We start from the raw sequence: 21,253 nt of genomic DNA on the forward strand, positions 1-21,253 counted from the left end.
AATGGAACAGAATAGAGAATCTGGAAATTAACCCTGACACCTATGGTCAATTAATCTTTGACAAGGGAGGCAAGAACATCAAATGGGAAAAGGAAAGTCTATTCAGCAAGCATTGCTGGGAAACCTGGACAGCTGCATGCAAAGCAATGAAACTAGAACACACCCTCACACCATGCACAAAAATAAACTCCAAATGGCTGAAAGACTTAAATATACGACAGGACACCATCAAACTCCTAGAAGAAAACATAGGCAAAACACTCTCTGACATCAACATCATGAATATTTTCTCAGGTCAGTCTCCCAAAGCAATAGAAACTAGAGCAAAAATAAACCCATGGGACCTCATCAAACTGAAAAGCTTTTGCACAGCAAAGGAAACCCAAAAGAAAACAAAAAGACAACTTACAGAATGGGAGAAAATAGTTTCAAATGATGCAACTGACAAGGGCTTAATCTCTAGAATATACAAGCAACTTATACAACTCAACAGCAAAAAAACCAATCAATCAATGGAAAAATGGGCAAAAGACCTGAATAGACATTTCTCCAAGGAAGATATACAGATGGCCAACAAACACATGAAAAAATGCTCAACATCGCTGATTATAAGAGAAATGCAAATCAAAACTACCATGAGATACCACCTCACACCAGTCAGAATGGCCATCATTCATAAATCCACAAATAACAAGTGCTGGAGGGGCTGTGGAGAAAAGGGAACCCTCCTGCACTGCTGGTGGGAATGTAAACTGGTACAGCCACTATGGAGAACAGTTTGGAGATACCTTAGAAATCTATACATAGAACTTCCATATGACCCTGCAATCCCACTCTTGGGCATCTACCCGGACAAAGCTCTACTTAAAAGAGACACATGCACCCGCATGTTCATTGCAGCACTATTCACAATAGCCAGGACATGGAAACAATCCAAATGTCCATCGACAGAGGATTGGATTCGGAAGATGTGGTATATATACACGATGGAATACTACTCAGCCATAAAAAAGGATGACATCATGCCATTTGCAGCAACATGGATGGAACTAGAGAATCTCATACTGAGTGAAATGAGCCAGAAAGACAAAGACAAATACCATATGACATCACTTATAACTGGAATCTAATATCCAGCACAAATGAACATCTCCTCAGAAAAGAAAATCAATCATGGACTTGGAGAAGAGACTTGTGGTTGCCTGATGGGAGGGGGAGGGAGTGGGAGGGATTGGGAGCTTGGGCTTATCAGTCACAACGTAGAATAGATTTACAAGGAGATCCCGCTGAATAGCATTGAGAACTATGTCTAGATACTCATGTTGCAACAGAAGAAATGGTGGGGGAAAAACTGTAATTGTAATGTATACATGTAAGGATAACCTGACCCCCTTGCTGTACAGTGGGAAAATAAAATTAAAAAAAAAAAAAAAAAAAAAAAAAAAAAAAAAGAAACTTCAGGAGAAATGAAAACCTGCTACAAGGAGAAACATAAAAGTACATTAATTGGCTCTGCAATGAATAATATTTATAGTCATATTAATAAAACTATTTATTGCTTTTCAACTTCTAGAATGAAACTACAGATAGACAAAACACACAGAAAATAAATCCTTAATCATGACTGTAGAACAGAATTCAATGTTACCAATCGTGACATATTAAAAGACCAGATAACAGAAGTTGAGAGGTTGAATGGTGGAGAAGAGGGCAAAAAATAAAGATATTTACATCTAACAAAGTACTGGTCAAGAAATATTGTCTCTAGCTCATGAACGAGGAATCACAGTGTTACTTAAATTCAGAAAAGTATCTAATAGAGAAATTAAATTACATTAGAAGCAGGAAGGACAAGAGTTGAACTCGGTGTAAATTATCTAAATCCTCATCTGTCATAGTGGGATACCAATGGGTAATGTCTGAAATTGATACTTATGCTCACATAGCATATTATTTAGATATGGAGATAACAATCAGAAGAAAAAATAAAAGTGGTTGCTAATAACTAAAAGTGGTAGAGTGGGGATGGGGATGTGTGGGTCAGTAGACTCTTTTCATGCCTTCTTGTACTGATTTGAGTTTGATTTCTTTTCTGAACAACGTGCATGCATTACTTCTATTTTAAAATGAACATGTATTTAAAAATTTTTAAAAACAGAAAAAGGACATTCCTACCCACCACTTACTCCCTCCTCCCAAATCCCCTTATTCCTACAGACCTAATGGAAGCAGAATATAAAAATCTTTGAGAAACCTTGCAGTCTCCCTTCCTGCCTCTCCCTTAAATGCAGCTCTGCTGCAGTCAAACTGGAATATTCGTTAGCCTAAACTTGCCATATTTATAGTCACCTCCTTGCTTGTTTTCTGGTCTCCCAGGCCTGGAATTACTCATCTTCTCCACTAGTTGGCATCATCCCTATTCTTCTTTCTTTCTTTCTTTCTTTCTTTCTTTCTTTCTTTCTTTTCTTTATTTTTTCAATGGCCATACCCTCAGCATATATGGAAGTTCCCCGGCCAGGGATTGAATCCAAGCCACGGTAGTGGCAACCCTGGATCCTTTAACCCACAGGGCCATGCTGAGGATTGAACCTGCACCTCCGCAACGACCTGGGCTGCTGCAGTCAAGATTCTTAGTCCACTGCGCCACGGTGGGAACTCCATCTTACCTATTCTTCAAGGCTCAGTTCAAATTCTGCCTCCTTCAGAAAGTCTTCCTTGGTCCCCTGGTAGAATTTCCTTCCTCCTCAGCAACTCCCCAGTCTTAATTCATGCCTCCAATTATGACACATATTATTTCTTCAAGCATGTCATTTACGTCAATGTTTCATGCTCCCAACCATCTTTCACACCAGCTACCAGAGTGATCTTCCTAAAATACCAATCTGTCACTTCCCTGCTGCAAACCCTTCTACGGCTTCCCACTTCTCATAAAATCAAAGCTAAACTTTACTGCCTAGCTTCCACCACTTACGCCACTGCATGGGACAATGCTTGCTCCTCCCCAAATCCATGCACTTTCACACTCTATATAACTTTGCTTAGGCAACTCTTCTGCTTGGAGGGTTCTTTCCTCGCTTTCCACATGGTAAACAGCAACTCTTCCTTCAAGACTCGGTTCAAGTGCCCCTTCCTGTAAAGGTTTTCCTGAGTTCTCCCTCCAGCCCACCCTACTCAGGAAGAACCCTACTCCATCCAATGGTCTTATATTCTCTATTCTACCTCATCTAGACTTCTATTAGATCATTTGTCACAGTTAGTGCCCTTATCTGAGTTCCTGATTAAACTGTTAATTTCTGGAGTTCAGGGAGTATATCTTATCCCCAGAAACAAGCACAGGGCCTGATACACAGCAGGAAGAACTCAATGTATGCTTGCTAAACTAATGGATGGAAAAGTGATGACTGAGTGAATACAAGAAAGAACAAATGAGCAAGTGCTTCTATTAATGTATAAATGAGTAAGTTAATAAGTGAATGAGTTATACATGAATAAGTGAATAAATGAATGATGAGTGGATGAAGGAATGAGAAAAAGGAGTCAATGAGTAAATGAATGAAAAGTGCCTGTGCCAGCGGGGGTATGAGTGAGGAATGAGCGAATCCCCAACTGTGTCTTGGTTCAAACTCACTGGAAGATCTTTTGCCCTGCTGTATACCCATCTAAAGTGCATACCACAGTGTTAACCTCTTTTAGATTACAAGGAACAGACACACTCAAGTTAGTGATGGAGATTTATTGAAGCATTCACAGGGAAATAAGGAAGACAAAAACAGCTACACAGGCAGCCTCACAGAACAGAAACTTGAAAATGGTTCATGATCCAAAGCAGCTCTAGAGCCTGGCTTATCTTTTCACCCCCTCAGCTGCAGGCATCTGTTGCTCCCTTCTCTAGTGCTTCCCAAAATGGTGACTCAACTTCTTTCTGGCTGTATTTATACTCCTCCTACTGCTACTGACTACTTTCTCTCTGCTCTCTTCTTCGCTAGCCTATGGCCTTTGGAGCCTCACAGCTTCTGGGCCTCCTGGCTCCTGCAGCTTCCTGGCTTCTGGGGCTTCAGTTCCAATGGATCCAGGGCTTCTCTGTGCTGTAACTTCTGCTTGCCTTGTATATCCTGCTGCCTCTTTGATTCCTGTTGCCGTGCTGCCACACAGTTCCAGCTATCTTGTGGCTCTTGCAGTCTCATCGCTTCTGCTGCCTCGTGGATCTTGTCTGTTCAAGCCTTCTGCTGCTTTGTGGATCTCACAGATTCAGGGTTTTGTTTCATGGTTTCTGTTCCTCACGGCTACTGCTACATCATGGCTCCTATTGCTTCATGGCTTGTGTGTCCTTCTGGCCCATTGTCTTGCTGCTTCATGGCTTCTGCTACCTTGTGGCCCCACATTCTTATGTCTCATGGTTTCTGCAGCTTTCTCCTTGCTTTCACTGTTCAGTTTGACACCCCCTCATCCACCACCACTTCTGCCTTGCTAAATTCTAATTAATTGTTCTCTTCTTCCGAATGCCTCAAATTTGGCCTCCCTGAAAAAGGATCTGATTGTTTCATACAATTGCCATTTGACACAAGCCATCCCTAGGAAGTAGAGTTCTTATGTCAGTCGACCTAACAGGCCACTAGCCAGCCTAGAAACTGGCTGTCCTTGAGTAAGATGCTACCCGACTTAAACATCTGTGGCCAGGATTGTGAGGTCACATGGTACAGAGCATGGCGACTCATGCTTAAGAAACCCTTTAGAAGGGACTGTGGGCATGGCAGGTCTGCTGAAGGCTTCCAGAAGGGGGCAGTGTAATTGGCAAGCTTCTTGTTGGCCTGTCCAGTACATCGACCTTCAGGGCCAACAACCTAAGTCCTACCTTCTCCCTGGCCTCCTCTGCCTGTCTTGATCTGCAATGGGAGAAATCAAAGCTCTAGGGATGATGAGGAAAGAGAACCTAGGTTCCAGTTCTGGCTCCAACACTTCCTAGTAGTGGGGCCTTGGGCAAGTTCCTTCCCCTCTGAGTCTCAGGAAGGGGTTGGACAAAGTCTGTAAGTTCCCTTACAGGCCTGACATCTGGGCATCTCCCTTTAGGTTACTGTATATAAGGGACATGAGTTGTATCTGGGGAAGCCCTCAAAAACATCTGAGGTAGGAAAGAAGGAGTCAGAGTCCTGGCTTAGAAGAGCCTCACTGCACACAGGAGGTGCTCAGCCAAGATTTATTGAACTGGATGAATGAATCAATGGCCGGGGGGGGAGGAGGGGGAGGGGGAAGACCACACAGCACACAGAACATTTACCTAACTTGAAAGGGTAATTCTAGTTGCTGAGGAGGCTGGGAGGAGATTCTGATTCAGATGGATGGGGAAGGAGAGTGACTGAGATAGGGTAGGAATCTTAGCTATTCATTCTATCCTCAGTCACCCTCCATATCCAATAATCAGTCACCAAGTCTGGTTCATCATCTTCCCTTGATAGCTCACACCTTATCACCTCCAATCCATCCCCACTTCCTTGGCCCTTGAGCAGGCCTGGTATTTTCAATAGTTCCCTAACTAATCTGTCTCCATTCTCTCCATCACAAATGCATTCATTCATACATTCATTCATGCAAAAACTATTTACTGGGTACCTGTTTTGTCTCAGGCATCGTGCTTACTGCTGGGGATATACCACTAGCAAGATAACCCCAGAACCACCCTTATGGTGTTTACAGCTTATTCAGAGACAAAACAAGCAAATATAAAACAGTGTGAGAATTGAACAGCAGGAAAGCTACAGGCATAAGAGCATACAGCATGAGCATCTAACATAATCCATTTCCACACTGGCTGGTCAGAAAGGGGTTTGTTAAAATCACATCTAATGTGACGTCGCCCTTGCTCAAAAGTACTTCATGGCTGCCCTCAGCCTCCAGCCCACAATTCCTAAACCTGGCTGCACCCTACTCATGTGCTTATCTTTATAAGCACTCAAGATCCTGAGCCCCCCACCCCAACTATGGAAATTGACTTTTTAGAGGTTGGGGTCCAGGATGTTCCAGGCGTTTCTGGTGCAAAGCCAGTCTGGGAACCACACTGTCTTATGAGGCAAATCTGCTCTTGCCAGGCTCCTATGACCCTCTTCAGGTCTGGTCGACTACCTCTCCAGCTTCATTTTCTGCTGCTTTTCCTCAGCACAGGAAACCTTGTTTCAGTATTTCTGAAGTGCTTAACTGATTCTTGTCTTCAGGTCTTTGTGCCTACTGTTGCCACTACCTGGAAATTGCTTCCATGTCCTCCTCAACTGGCTAATTTCTGCCAGTTCCTCAAAACTCAGTTCAGGTGTCACCTTATAGACTAGGATGCTTCCCTGGCCTCTACCTAAGCTAGATGCTCCTCCTTTATCCATGTTCCTATCAGAGCATTGATCACACTTTTATGATTTGCCTCCCCAGAGAGACAGTAAGCTCCTCAAAGGCAGGATAAAGAGTTGACTCGTGTTTGCATCCCTGGTGCTCAACACCGTGATTCCCAGAGAGAAGTGACCAATTAAAGGTAGAGATTGTCATGTCAACTACCTAGACCAAGGCTATTGGGTCCAGAACATAAGCAAGCCAATCTAGTGTCCTTCACCCAGACCTAGGGATTCCACTCTAAATCCAGCTTGCTCTTGGAAACACACCAGGCTATCTGCTCTGCTCTGGGCACACCCTTTGCTGAGCAGGTGTTGCCTTGTGATAATAGGAGGCAGTATGGCACAAGGAAAAACAGTGGGCAAGCACAGAGGAGATCCCAGCTGAAGTCTAGGTTTCACTGAACCAACTAGGATCTCAGATAAGTCATCTCACATCTCTGATCCTCAGGATTTAAATCCTTTACAGCACTTGTGTTCCTATGTACCAGGGCCTTAGCCCATTGCATCTCATGCAATGCTTTCTACCTTGTGAGGTAGGGATTAGTTACCCAGATTATTACCCACACCTACTGAATTAGATTTCCAGGGGTGGGACCAGAGCAAGGAGCTCCATATCCTTTGGACATGGGGGTGCAACAGGTAACTGCTGCTTTTCATGATAAGCCCTTCTGTACTATTTTATTTTCTAACCAGTGTATATATTGCTTTGATTTTTCAAAATGGAAAAAGAAAATGCTTCACAGGTGATTCTGGTGCACAGCCACGGTTGATAACCACCCTCACAGTGGCAAAAGCACAAGACTGAATTGGAGCGTCTGGGTTCAGACCTTCACTGTTACCTGGCAACTGGGTTACTTAACCTTCCTGGGCCTCATTCTCATCTATAAAGTGGAGAAAAGCAATTGCTACCAATGATGATGTAGGTGCCAGCCAAATTGCTTCAGATGTATTTCATCTTCCTTACACCACTGCCAGGTAGGTGTATGTTATCTCCTTTCCTACGTGAGGAAAGGGAGGCTCAGGGAGGTGAGGTAACGGGCTCAAGTTTCTACAGCTAGGATTTGAACCAGGGTGACTCCCAAATTGTGCTTTTCCACATATGCCAGTATTTCCCAAATTACGGTACACATACCACTAAATGGTATGTGACTTCTTTGGTTGAACAAAGACAAATTTATTTTGTTTTGATAGTTATGCCTTTTAATATGTATTAGAAAAATACATACTTAGCACATCAAACCCATGGTTTCACGGTTATTACTACTTAGGATGAAACTGAAGTAGATGACAATATTAGAGCTAAGACAACCTCAAGAAAAATATTGAGTAAATAGTACAGGAGGGCAATTTGGAAGTATCTATTAAAAACAAAAATATAAATAGCCTATGACTCTTCAATTCAACTTCTAGGAATCAACCCTAGGTAAATTTTCTCTCATTCACACATGCGCGTGCACACACACACACACACACACACACACACAATGCTGTGTAGTATCCTATAACAGCAAAAACAGAAAACAGTCTTATTGTCCATCATAAGAGAAATGGGTAAATAAAATGAGGCAGAGTCACATCATGACAATCTATGTAACAATTACAAAGGATGAACTATATCTACATTTAGCAACATGCATAGATCTCTAAAACATTGCTAAGCAAAGAAAGCAAACTGCAGAATGATTCAATATACCATCTGCATTGAACACAATGTTTTCAATGAACTCATGTGTAAAAGTCCTAAAGTCGAGATGGATGTACAACAGACATGACAGTAATTAAGAGGGGGAGGGGGAATGGTAGCCAAATGAAGCTATACTTATTTGTAACAATTTAATTTCTTAAAAAGAAAATGGATTCGTACATTACTTGGGTAATTAGAACTGACTTAACTTGAAAAAAACAAAAATTTAGTATATAGATCAGGACAAGGTGATGGTCTGACGGTGTATGTGAACAAGCAAAGACTGACCTCATGGCAGCAGACCACGCTGCCTCTGCACAGCCCCTACAACTAATGCGGTTAGTTCACAAAAGGAACATAACACGCATTCGGCTGGGATGTGGCCCAGGCTACCTCTCCCCTACTTCTTCATAATCCAGGTTGGGGCCTAGGCACTGAGTTATCATACATGATTGAAGCTACAGGGTTCCTTAGGCCCTCCATTTAACCAGGTTAAACCCCATCAGTGCCCTGGAACTTTCCCAATAACCAGGGCATTCAGAATTTCCCCAATTTCGAGGCTCCTTCTATCCCTAACAAGTGGGATTAGAAGCCCTCAGAGGTTAGGCATAACAAGGCTTATAGTTCTGAGGGGTTGGCACCTCGTGGGCTCCAAGCAGGGATAAGGCCTCCAGTGAGGAGATTGACATCATTAAATCCTATGAGGTAGGTAAACACTGTTAGCCCCATTTTACAGATGAGGAAACTGAGGCACAGAAAGGTCCAATGACTTGCCCAGCATCAAACTAGTAAGTGATAAAAAAAATGGGACTAGAACTGCCCCCAGAGCCGAGGCTCTGCTCCTATTACCCAACCAAATCCTACCAATTTGTCAAGGTCCAGCTCAAATGTGACCTCCAGGAAGCCTGGAGGTGATCGTCCTCTTTTCAAATTCAAAGAACCTATACATGATTCAGCTAACTACAGGAACTCATGAACTGACTAGCATCTCCTTAGTAGGAGGGTAGAGATCATGTTTCATTCAGTTCTGTATTCTTAGCTTAGAGACTGACAAATAGAGGATGTTCAGTACATGTTTGATAAACACACAAATGAATGAAAACATGAATGAATGAATGAGGGTGGTTTCATATAACTGCCTGAATCCTATGAGGTCCGGAATACCTTTGCCCAGCTCCGGGGTGCTGTCATACTAAGCTCTCTTGGAATCAAATTCAGCCTAGGCTCCTTCTAAAATGGGTCTCCAATATCTTTATTATTTTGCAAACACACCCACATGCACACATGCAGACACATATACACACACATACATACCCACACACAAGCAAAATGAAAGGCATCCCACAGGACCCATGATTATGGGTGATGGGGGAAGGTCTGGGATGGGAGGAGGAGGGATGGAGAGATGGCCCTGTTCAGCTCAGTTCAGCTCAGCTCAGCACCTCCTTTCAGAGGCCAGGATGCTCCCTGAAGCTCAGGAATTTTTGCTCCAGAACTAACATCACCTCTGTTCCTCTTCGTGCTTGATAGCAGTGCCTAAATCCCATGATATATACCAAACAGGGACAGGAGGTAGGGGAAGGTTGGGAGCCAAATATCCAGAGATTGGGAGAGGGGCAGCTTAGGGATCCAGACAGGGCAGGAGGGCAGAACTACTGCTACTGCTCATTGGGGTTGGGGTTGGCATCTGGGTACTTGGTGAGGTCGAAGGTCAGGACTTTGCTGATCACACAGTCCCCTTGCTGAAGGAGGAGGGAGAAAAAGAAAAATAAAATTGTAAGGAGAGAATTAAGAGGGGTCTAGCACCCCAGGACTGGGGGCCTCTAACCCTCCTCCCTACATACCTGCCCAAAGCCCAGGCAATGGTTCTCTGGGTGTAAGAGGATGTGCTCGGTCCCATGTGCCTTCTCTCCCTGCCTACCTCTGCACTTTCCTCCTTTTCTCTGCTGTCTGGCTGCCTCTGCCTGGCCTTTCCACCTGTCCCCAAATGCAATGGCCCTGCCCAGCTGGGTTGGCTAAGCCTCTGGGGCAAGGCTCCAACAAGCCCAGACGGCCATTCAGGACCTGAGTCCCTATGCTCCCCCACCCCCATGCCCCTCTGCTGCAGCCTTCCCTTCCTGCCCTGGGGAGTCAGGCAGGAAGTGGGGCTGGCTCCTGAGCCAGGCCCGCCCTACCTCGGGGTAGACGCCAATGAGGCTCTCAGCCTTGGTGTAGAACTCCTCCTTGAGAGAAATGACGATGGCCTGGAAGTTGCATGTTGACTGCTCCTTGATGTAATTTGCCACCTGTGGGAGGGGCCTCCGAGCACTTAGCAGGGCTGAAGCCCTAACACTCCCTGTCTTATCCAGTCAGATCCAGAGTCAGATGGGATAGGGTAGGGGGTGGAGGGTGGGGAGAAGAGAAGCTGAGAGGAGGCCACTGACTAGCACAGTGCGGAAGACCCTGGGCCCAGCCTCCCAGGCACAGAGAGCAGGCGGCAGGAACAGCTAGGGCTCACTTAGGAATTGTTCCCTGAAACCCAGCCCCGACCTGGGGGCCTCCCTCCCGGGCCCCACTTTTCCTTGCACCCACCTTGCCAATGTTGGTGTTATCCAGAGCAGCATCGATCTCATCCAGGACGAAGAAGGGGGCTGGCTTGTAGCTGGGAGGGAACCAGTAGGTGAGCAGACACTGATGGGTGCGGGGTGGGGCAGGACAGCCCCAGGGCCCATCACACAGGCCAGCTTCCCCTTCTATTTCAGAGACTAAAAAACCCAGGTCTAAATGTTGCCTGAGCCCCTAAAGGCCAACACCAGCTGGGCCCTCCTCTGCATCCAGCCCTGTGCTCCAGGAGAAGACATGGTCCTCTCTGGAGCATCCAAGTTGGCTGAGGAAATAAAGCTGTCCTAAGCTCTGGCTATACCAACCAAACTACCTGGAGGTCTACCTGACCCACCCACACACCATGTTTCCCTGCCTCTGCATGCCTACTGGTCTCCCTAGCTAACTTCTACTCATCCTTTACATTTCCCACTCAAGTGTCACCTGCCTTGAAAGCCTTTCCTGACCACCCATGCCCTCCCAAATTGGGTTGGTGGCCCTCCTCTGTGCATCCACAGCACACACGCTCACTCAGTTACAACACTTAGCTCACTGTCTGTTTACACATCTGGCTTCCACTAACCATGAGCTCCTTGAGGACAGAAACCATTTCTGACTCATCTGTGTCTCTAATACCCGAACAGGTTCTGGTACAGAGCAGCCCTCAAGAAATGCTCACTGAATGACGCTGTTCAATCAAGCACAAGGTTGGGGTGCAGGGGTGGGGGGGTGTCAGACTCAAGTACTATTGGCATTCAGGAGAGGGAGGTCAGGGTATGCCACAGTGGTCGAAGCAGGCTTCCTAGAGGAATAGGAGGAGAATGAGATGTGAAGGGGTGGTAGGTGATGATCAAGCTAGATTTGCATGAAAAGGGCTTATTAGCCAGCAACCTTGTGAGCAAAAGCCTGGCAGTGGGACTGAATACATGCAAGGGAGGGCATGCTGAGTGGATGAGGGTGGATTGGGAAGACAGGTCCAGGAAACCAAGGGAACAGGGATGCAATCCAGAGTCCACCAGATCATCTTCACCTCTGCAGATCTCTGCATATCCTTGGACCCCAGAGCCTCTGGTGGCCTCAGTTCAGTCTCTCCACCAATTGCCCTGGGGGGCACAGCCTTACCTGTGGATGGCAAAGAGCAGGGCCAGAGCTGCCACTGTTTTCTCCCCGCCTGACAAGTTGTCCATAGGCCGGAAGCGTTTGCCAGGAGCCACACAGTTGTAGTTGATGCCATCCAAGTAAGGCTCCTCGGGGTTCTCAGGGCCCAGGAATGCCTGGGGGGAAAGGAGATGGGTCAGGGTCTGGGTCTAGATGGGGATGAGGACAGGAAACCTGGAGGGAAGAGCAAATCAGGATGGGTAGGGGTTAGCTGGGTAAGGGGCTCCAGCCTACCTGGGCACTGCTGTTACGGGACAGGGCCTTGTAGATCTCATCAATGTTGGTGGCCACAGATTCAAAACAAGCATTGAAGCGGTCAAAGCGCTCCTTCTTTATCTGTTCGAATGCCTGCTTGGCCTTCTTGGCTCGCTTTCGGGCTGCCTCAAACTCTGCCACAAGGGAAAGATAGGTGACCCCTCAGTGCCCAGGCTCTGCCAAGGCTGAGGATCACGCCCTTGTAAAAATCACCTTCAAGTGATAATCCACAAAACAGGAACATCCCAGAGGGAGATGAATGCCTAGCAAGGGGCCCAGGAAGACAGTTACACAATCACCTGTATCCAGTGGGCCAGCCACATGGTGCAAAGAAAGAAACATGGGCTTGCAGCCACATAACATGAATTCTACCCTGGGCTCTACCAGCAACAGGCCTGACCCATTCTCTCTAAACCTTAGCAGTTTTCTATTCTATAAAACAGGTGTGACAATCCCTACTGTTTAGGTCTCTTGGGAGTTGTTTTTTTTGCTTTCCTAGGGCTACACCCGTGGCATATGGCAGTTCCCAGGCTAGGGGTTGAATCAGAGCTGTAGCCGCCAACCACAGACACAGCAATGCAGGATCTGAGCTGTGCCTGCGACCTACACCACAGCTCATGGCAACACCAGATCCCTGACCCACTGAGCGAGGCCAGGGATCGAACCCACATCATCACGGATAGTAGTTGGTTTCATTTCTGCTGCACGACAAGGGGAACTCCCCTCTTGGGAGTTCTGAGTAAGAAAGCATGTAAAAACAGGAGCTACTGGGATGCGTAACAGGCCCTTGCCATACATCTAGCCTCATGCCTTCATCTTAGGCCCAAGTTAAAGAGGGACCCTTACCATCTGAGGTCTCCTGGAACTTGTCTCGGACACTTTCCAGTTTTTCCATGGCCTTCATGTTGGGGGCAGCAATACGCTGGAGCACACTCTGCTGCTCATTCAGCTTCTGCTGCAGTGTGTTCATCTCCTGCTTGATCTCCTCTTCAGCCTGGGCATCCTGCAAACCCCAGGCCCAGTAACATCAAGAAGGGTCTACGGAATTGCCTGACCAAGCAGGGGCCTGGGCACTTGCACCCATGCAGAAAGCAGGTTCTTTTTCCCTAACTCTCCTCCTCTCATCAGGTCCTGTGCACGGTAACCACTCCCACCATCCCTGGCGATTACAGGCTGACATCACTTTTCTCATCTCTAGCCTTTCCCCCAGGCCCTGTCAACCTTCCCATTTCTCAAGAGGAGCAGCTGGTGGTGCCCCTCTCTGGCTCTCAGCCCAGGCCATGAGCCAGCACCATGCCAGGGTGACCTACAGGCTCCCACACAGGTTGGTCTGAACTCCACTTACAGCTCTACGATGAATAAAGCAACTCACGTTTTCTGCTCAGATCACTACTCCTGAGCAAATTCCACTTGAACTTGGTTTTAGGCCTTATGGATATTGCAATGCATGTCTGGGCTTGTGCCTTTCTTTCACTTTTATTCAGTAAATATTTACTGAATGCTTTTCAATGCCAGGCACTGGCCCCTCATATCCTGTGAGCCATGGCTCCTATGCTCACAGAGCTCATGGACTAACAGAGGAATGCATATAAGTAAACAATCAGAACATTGTATGATGAATACCCAAGCAATGATAAACAGATGGGTGATGGGTTAGCACACAAGGGCACCTAACTCAAACTCTGGGTCTAGGGAAGGCTTCCAGGAATATTTTTAAGCTCAGGCCTATAGAATGAATGGTGAGGACAGAGAACGAAGAGTCTTCTATGCACACAGGAGTATCACATACAAAACCTGGGTTTGTTCATGGTTCATTCAAGGAAATCAAAGCAATTCAAAAGAGGAATCAACTTTAATGAACTTCAAACACCAAACAAATAAAGGGAAATTCAATATGGCAGTAGTAGTAATTGTGCATGTATGTGGTCGAAGAAGCCTGATGATACAGGACATTTTAGGCCTTATAAAAAACTTGGACTTTATCCCAAAGGAAGTGAGGTACCACTGAATAACTTCAAGCATAGGAAAGACATGAACAGTTATGTTTTTTAGAAAAGCCCTTCGGAAGATCTCTATATATTGCTATGGAGAGATCTCCTGGACACAGCATAAGCGAAATATGAAAGGTACACAAAAGAATGCTATTTTTCATCTAAGAGAGGGAATATATTTGCTTACAAATACATCTGTACTTTAAAAATACAACAACAACAAAAAGATAACCCCCAAACTAAAATGGCTACACATAGAGGAAGGGAGGTGAAGAGGACAAGGAAGCTAAACTTCTCTTCATGTACCTTGTATTATACTATTTTATTTTATTATTTTATTTTTCTTTTTAGGCTTGTACCACATGGAGGTTCCCAGGCTAGGGACTGAATCGGGAGCTGTAGCTGCTAGCCTACACCACAACCACAGCAACGCCAGATCCAAACCGTGTCTCCGACCCACACCACAGTGCTCACAGCAATGCCAGATCCCTGACCCACTGAGTGAGGCCAGGGATCAAACCTGCAACCTCATGGTTACTAGTCAAGATTCATTTCCGCTGCGCCAAAATGGGAACTTCTAATTTTAGAACCAAATGAAGAATTTACATAATTATAAAACAAAATTAAACTAAATCAAAATGGGAAAAACACTGGGTAAAAAAACTATTGGGGAACAAGATATCCACAAGATGCCAAAGAATCACCCTAAAGATTCCTTATTACTTACAAAAGTAAAAGTATATGTTTTGTATTGAGAGATCTGGCAATTGACACCTTAACTGAAGATCAAACTTAACATCATGAATAGTGGTTCTCACTGACATTATGTCTCCTGACAGGATACAATATAAGGTACACAGTAAAATGTTCTTGCCAAAAAATTATTTAACTCAAATCCATCAAGCCTCCAAACTAGATCAAACTTCCAATTTATAGGAAATACAAGGTTAGGAGGAACCAATTAAACAATAATGAAAGGAAACTAACATACCCATAATGTACCCATAACATATCCATTCTTCAAGACAACACACAGACTGTTCAAAAGATCAATGTTGAAAAAAGGCTCTACATTAAAAGAAACTAAAGAGGAGTTCCCATTGTGGTGCAGTGGTAACGAATCCGACTAGGAACCATGAGGTTTCGGGTTTGATCCCTGGCCTTGCTCAGTGGGTTAAGGATCTGGCATTGCCATGAGCTGTGGTGTAGGTCGCAGACACGGCTCAGATCCCACGTTGCTGTGGCTCTAGCATAGGCTGGTGGCTATAGCTATGACTAGACCCCCAGCCTGAGAACCCCATATGCTGTGGGAGCAGCCCTAGAAAAGGCAAAAAAAGGACAATAAATAAATAAATAAATAAATAAATAAATAAATAAAACTAAAGAGACAAAACAACTGAAAGCAATGTATGAATTTGATTGGATTATAGCTTTAAAAAATAAACAACTACTACAAAAGACACTTTGTAACAAGTTGAAAAATTTGAATATGGGTGGGATATTAGATATAAAATTAATGTCCATTTCCTTAGGTATAAAACTGAACTGTGGTTATGGGGGAGAATCTCTTTTTCAGCATGCTGAAGAATTTAGAGTTGACGCTTGCAACTTCCTTCAAATAGTTCAGCAAAAACAAAAAAAGTGCACAGTGCAGAGGGAATCAAGAGAGACAAGAGAGAAAGCAAACTGGAAAACTGTTCATTGGTCAATCTAAGGTGAAAGGCATATGAGTGTTCTGTGTACCACCCTTTCAATGTTTCTGAAGGTTTGAAAAGCAAAATGCTAAAAAGCAAATCCTTGAGGCATTCCCGTCGTGGCTCAGTGGTTAACGAATCCGAGTAGGAACCATGAGGTTGCAGGTTTGATCCCTGGCCTTGCTCAGTGGGTTAAGGATCCGGCGTTGCCATGAGCTGTGGTGTGGGTCGCAGACGTGGCTCGGATCCCATGTTGCTGTGGCTCTGGTGTAGGCTGGTGGCTACAGCTCCGATTCAACCCCTAGCCTGGGAACGTCCATATGTCGCAGGAGTGGCCCAAGAAATGGCAAAAAGACAAAAAAAAAAAAAAAAAAAAAAAAAGCAAACCCTTGAAAAACCGCAAACTAAAGAAATCTGACTATAATTAAACTCAGAGGATTGTTTCAAATCACTTTAAAAACATAGGAACATGACTGTCCATGCTCAATGAGCCATTAGCTTAATGACAAAAAGAACGAGGAAATCTTAAACAGCAGTCAATCAAACTGTTACTAAAAATATTTTATTGTAGTTTTCTATATATAGGAGAGGAAAAAGTAAATACATTATATGCTAGAAACCAAGATTTTTAGCAAGAATAATCAGAGACTCAAACACAAAATCAATGTAAAACTGAAAATTACACTTTCAACTGAATCAACTCATGATACATTTTCCCTTCAAAATAAAAAATATATTTTCTAGCCAGGTCTACTGAAAAGTTCTGAAAGCATTGAGCAACACAGCAGTCATGAACACTCCAGTGTCCAGATGGTAGTCGCTAAATAATAGCATTTCCCACTAAAAGAAGTCGGAGCTTCTCAGAGAAATGGCTAATTCCAGATCCGGGGTGGGAAATGTAAAGGATGAGCCTGGACATACCAGAAAAACGAAGATATTAGAGACTACAAGAGTTGTGTCAAAATGCTTCAGAAGCCAACTTGAATGAGTTCCCACTGGCCAAAGATGCAATGGCTTGACCCAACAAGAGGGATAATAACCACAACAGAATGCAACACATTAAATGTGTTTAAATCCATAAATTCATAATGACACGAAAACAACTTAGTGGACACATCTTGAGAATGTCAAAGAACCGACTCATTATTTTATAAACTGGTAAATAAAGGGAAAGAATCAAGCATATATATCCTGCCTTTCCTATACAAACTACCACAGGGTAAACAAGTAAAGGATGAGAGGAAATCTCTACAGTATTCCAACTAATAAATGATAGAATAAAATGACCATTTTGCAACCCTTGACAAATTAGTGGATCTAGGCAATAATCATGGCTGCAAAACACACAAAAAGAGCCACAACCAGACATAAACCTCCTGAAGGAAGTAACGATGTCACTTATGAAGTAGTCTAGACCAAAACAAACCCCAAAACTTGAATCTAATCAAATTTCTAGATCTGAGCTGTCCAATATGGTAGCCACAAGACATATTTGACTATTAAGCATGAAAAATGCAGCCAGTGGGATTGAAGAACTAAAGTTTTAGTTTTATTGAATGCTGGCTAATTTAAATGTAAAAAAATGATACTCAATTCATTTACTACAAAACTTTTTAAGTGTATTTGGAACAACTTGGGTACGTGGTTCTTTTTCAATAATAAATTTTAGGATATCTAAATACAGATCAATTATTTCTGAGGAAAACTTAGCATCGAGATTGGGATGTGCTAGAAGCGTATAAGAGATAATGAATCTTGAAGACTCGGTACAAAGATATTGTTAAATACCTCATCAATAATTTCTATACTGTTTACACACTTTAATGTGTAAACATTTCAAAATTCTTTTGGATATACTAGGTTAAACAAAATATAGCAATTTTTGTGGCCATGCCCATGGCATGTGGAAGTTCCTGGGCCAGAGATAGAACCCACGCCACAACGGTGACTAGAGCCACTGAAGTGACAACAGCTCATCCTTAACCTGCTGAGCCACAAGGGAACTCCAAAATATAGTATTAAAATTAATTTCACCCTTCAAAAGTTACATATGTGGGTTATGTTTTATCTCTATTGAACAGCACTGATCTATATCTAACTACCCACTTACAAAAACTATAGGGAACAGCAGAACTTATTTTTTTGCTTTGTTCTGGGGGAACATTTAAAAAAAAACACAGGATACAATCAACAAAACACAGAATGTAGAAAATCCTTCAAGAGAAATGAGTGAATTTCTTCAACAACAATAAATATTGCAAGGAAAAATGAAACAGGGGGAACTTTTGGATTGAGACTTAAGAGACAGTATCAACTAATCACTATATCAATCATCTCTCATCTTATTTGACTCTCAATTCAAGCAAGCAAACTGAGTGTATGTATAACAATCGGGGAAATATAAACACTAATCATAATATTAAGGACTTAATAACATATAACTTCAATGTTATTCTTTTTTGGCATGATAATAGCTCTAAATTTTTTATTTTTTTTTTTTTGTCTTTTCTAGGGCCGCTCCTGCGGCATATGGAGGTTCCCAGGCTAGGGGTCCAGTCAGAGCTGTAGCTGCTGGCCTACGCCAGAGCCACAGCAACACGGGATCCGCGTTCATGGCAACGCCGGATCCTTAACCCACTGAGCAAGGCCAGGGATCAAACCCGCAACCTCATGGTTCCTAGTCGGATTTGTTAACCACTGAGCCACGACAGGAACTCCTAGCTCTAAATATTTTAAAGAATTTTATCTTATACAGACATATTCTGAAGTATTTACAAATGAAATGACATGATGCCTAGAAGTTATTTTAAATAACCTGGGGGTGGGGAGGAGAGGGGAGGATGGTGTGTGTGTGGGGGCACACACTGAAACAGTTTTGGTCATGAGCTGATAACTGCTGAAACTGGCCACGTAAGAGAGCACTGTACTATTTTACTTTTGCATATGAAGTTTTCCATAAAAAAAATCTAATGGCATTCCTGTTGTGGCTCAGCAGTAACAAACAACTAATATTCATGAAGACGCAGGTTTAACCCCTGGCTCCACTCAGAGAGTTAAGGAGCCGGCGTTGCTATGAGCTGTGGTTTAGATGCGGCTCGAATCTGGCGTTGCTGTGGCTGTAGCTCTGATTCAACCCCTAGCCTAGGAACTTCCATATGCCCTGGAAGTGGCCCTAAAGAGACCAAAAAAAAAAAAAAAAAAAAAAAAATCTAAAAATAAGAACAACAAAAATCAACTTGAAGAGGCTCCCACTGGCCAAGAATGGGACAATTTCAATATCAAAAAGAAAAATGATTCCAAACAGACTTAAACAAACCAAAATACATTTCAACACTAACGTTTATAATAAATACATATTAAAAACCACACTGGTCACCTTTAAAAGTTACAAAGGCAACCAACTCATTCTGAAAGCTGGTAAATAAAGGCAAAGAATTAAGTATTTATCCTACTTTTTCTATATTAACTGCATTTCAAGGGAACTAAACAGTTGATGTGAGTTCTTTTTGGGAATCCATTAATAAATGCAGGAGGAATGAAGGAATCAGAAAATTAGGGAACCCTCCTGCACTGCTGGTGGGAATGTAAACTGGTACAGCCACTATGGAGAACAGTTTGGAGATACCTTAGAAATCTATACATAGAACTTCCATATGACCCCGCAATCCCACTCTTGGGCATCTATCCGGACAAAGCTCTACTTAAAAGAGACACATGCACCCGCATGTTCATTGCAGCACTATTCACAATAGCCAGGACATGGAAACAATCCAAATGTCCATCGACAGATGATTGGATTCGGAAGATGTGGTATATATACACAATGGAATACTACTCAGCCATAAAAAAGGATGACATAATGCCATTTATAGCAACATGGATGGAACTAGAGAATCTCATACTGAGTGAAATGAGCCAGAAAGACAAAGACAAATACCATATGATATCACTTATAACTGGAATCTAATATCCAGCACAAATGAACATCTCCTCAGAAAAGAAAATCATGGACTTGGAGAAGAGACTTGTGGCTGCCTGATGGGAGGGGGAGGGAGTGGGAGGGATCGGGAGCTTGGGCTTATCAGACACAACCTAGAAGAGATTTACAAGGAGATCCCGCTGAATAGCATTGAGAACTATGTCTAGATATTCATGTTGCAACAGAAGAAAGCGTGGGGGAAAAACTGTAATTGCAATGTATACATGTAAGGATAACCTGACCCCCTTGCTGTACAGTGGGAAAATAAAAAAAAAAAAAAAAAAGAAAATTAGGATTTGGCAACCCTTGATGCATCCAGGCAATGATTGTTTGTTAATAGCTGGTAAAGCCAGCTGTGAAAGGCTGATAGGGGCTTGATGGGGCTAAAAACACCTGAACCTGGTGATCATGATAGTTTTTCCTTTTTTAACATTATAGTATATACAATTTTAAACATACACAAAAACGCAAATAATATAATGAACCCCATGTTCTTATTATCAGCTTCAAAAATGGCCAATGTTCTGCCATCTATACCCAATTCTTTTCTATACTCAATTATTTTAAAGCAAACCTGAGACATTTCATCCATAAATATTTCAGCATGTATCATTCTCTAAAACAGGGTTTCTGGAGTTCCCGTCGTGGCTCAGCAGAAACAAATCTTGACTAGCATCCATGAGGACGCAGGTTCAATCCCTGGCTGTGAGCTGTGGTGTTAGGTCGCAGATGCCACTCAGATCTGGCATTGCTGTGGTTGTGTCATAGGCCAGCAGCTACAGCTCCAATTCATCCCCTAGCCTGGGAACCTCCGTATGCCGCAGGTGCAGCCCTAAAAAGACAAAAATAAATAAACAAATAAATAATAAGACAGGGTGTCTGAATCTCAGCACTAATGACTTTTTGGGCCAGATGATTTGTTGTGGGGGCTGTCCTTTGTGCACTGTAGGATGTTTAGCAATATCCTTGCTGTCTACCACTAGATACTGTTAGTAACATCTGCCCTAGTTGTGACAAGTGGGTGCGACAAGACATTACCAAATGTCCCCTGGGGAGGCAAAATCCACCCCACCCATTGAGAGTGACTATTGCAAAAGATATGGATATTTAAAAATTAAAACCACAATGAGGGGGAGGAGTTCCCTGGTGGGCTAGTGGTTAGGATCCCATGATTTCACCATTGCCAGCCAGGGTTCAAACCCTGGTTTGGGAACTGAAATCCCACCTCAAGCTGATACACATTGCAGCCAAAAAATAAATGAAACCACAATACCATTATCACCTTAAAAATATTAAAAGTAATTACTAAACATCATAAACTATTCTGGTCAGTGTGCAAATCATCCTGATGGTGTTATTAAAAAATTTTTTTTATAGGTTTTCAAAGCAGGTTCCAAATAAGGTGCCTATGTTGCAATTCGCTGATATGTCTCAAATCTTTTTTTTTTTTTTTGTCTTTTGTCTTTTTAGGGCCACACCCACGGAATTGGAGGTTCCCAGGCTAGGGGTTGAATCAGAGCTGTAGCTGCCAGCCTACACCA

General features: G+C 43.4%; 1 protein-coding gene across 3 annotated transcripts in view; it reads right to left on the bottom strand.

Moving 5' to 3' along the window:
• Nucleotides 1-21,253, bottom strand: part of SMC1A (structural maintenance of chromosomes 1A) — a 58,450-nt gene that overhangs the window by 11,273 nt on the left and 25,924 nt on the right. Inside the window, exons 20-25 of one of the 3 annotated variants that reach the window (XM_003135124.6) lie at nt 12,895-13,051; nt 12,028-12,182; nt 11,758-11,909; nt 10,627-10,696; nt 10,230-10,340; nt 3,719-9,797 (exon numbers count right to left, since the gene is read on the bottom strand). In XM_003135124.6, coding sequence (XP_003135172.3) covers nt 9,714-9,797; nt 10,230-10,340; nt 10,627-10,696; nt 11,758-11,909; nt 12,028-12,182; nt 12,895-13,051 — 729 coding nt within the window. In that variant the 3' untranslated portion in view covers nt 3,719-9,713. Of the gene's footprint in view, nt 1-3,714; nt 10,341-10,626; nt 10,697-11,757; nt 11,910-12,027; nt 12,183-12,894; nt 13,052-21,253 lie in introns of those variants that run through there. The other 2 variants (XM_021080606.1, XM_005673650.3) reach the window with 2 other exon arrangements.

This window comes from Sus scrofa, chromosome X, assembly GCF_000003025.6.
Source record: "Sus scrofa isolate TJ Tabasco breed Duroc chromosome X, Sscrofa11.1, whole genome shotgun sequence".
Lineage (NCBI taxonomy): Eukaryota > Metazoa > Chordata > Mammalia > Artiodactyla > Suidae > Sus > Sus scrofa.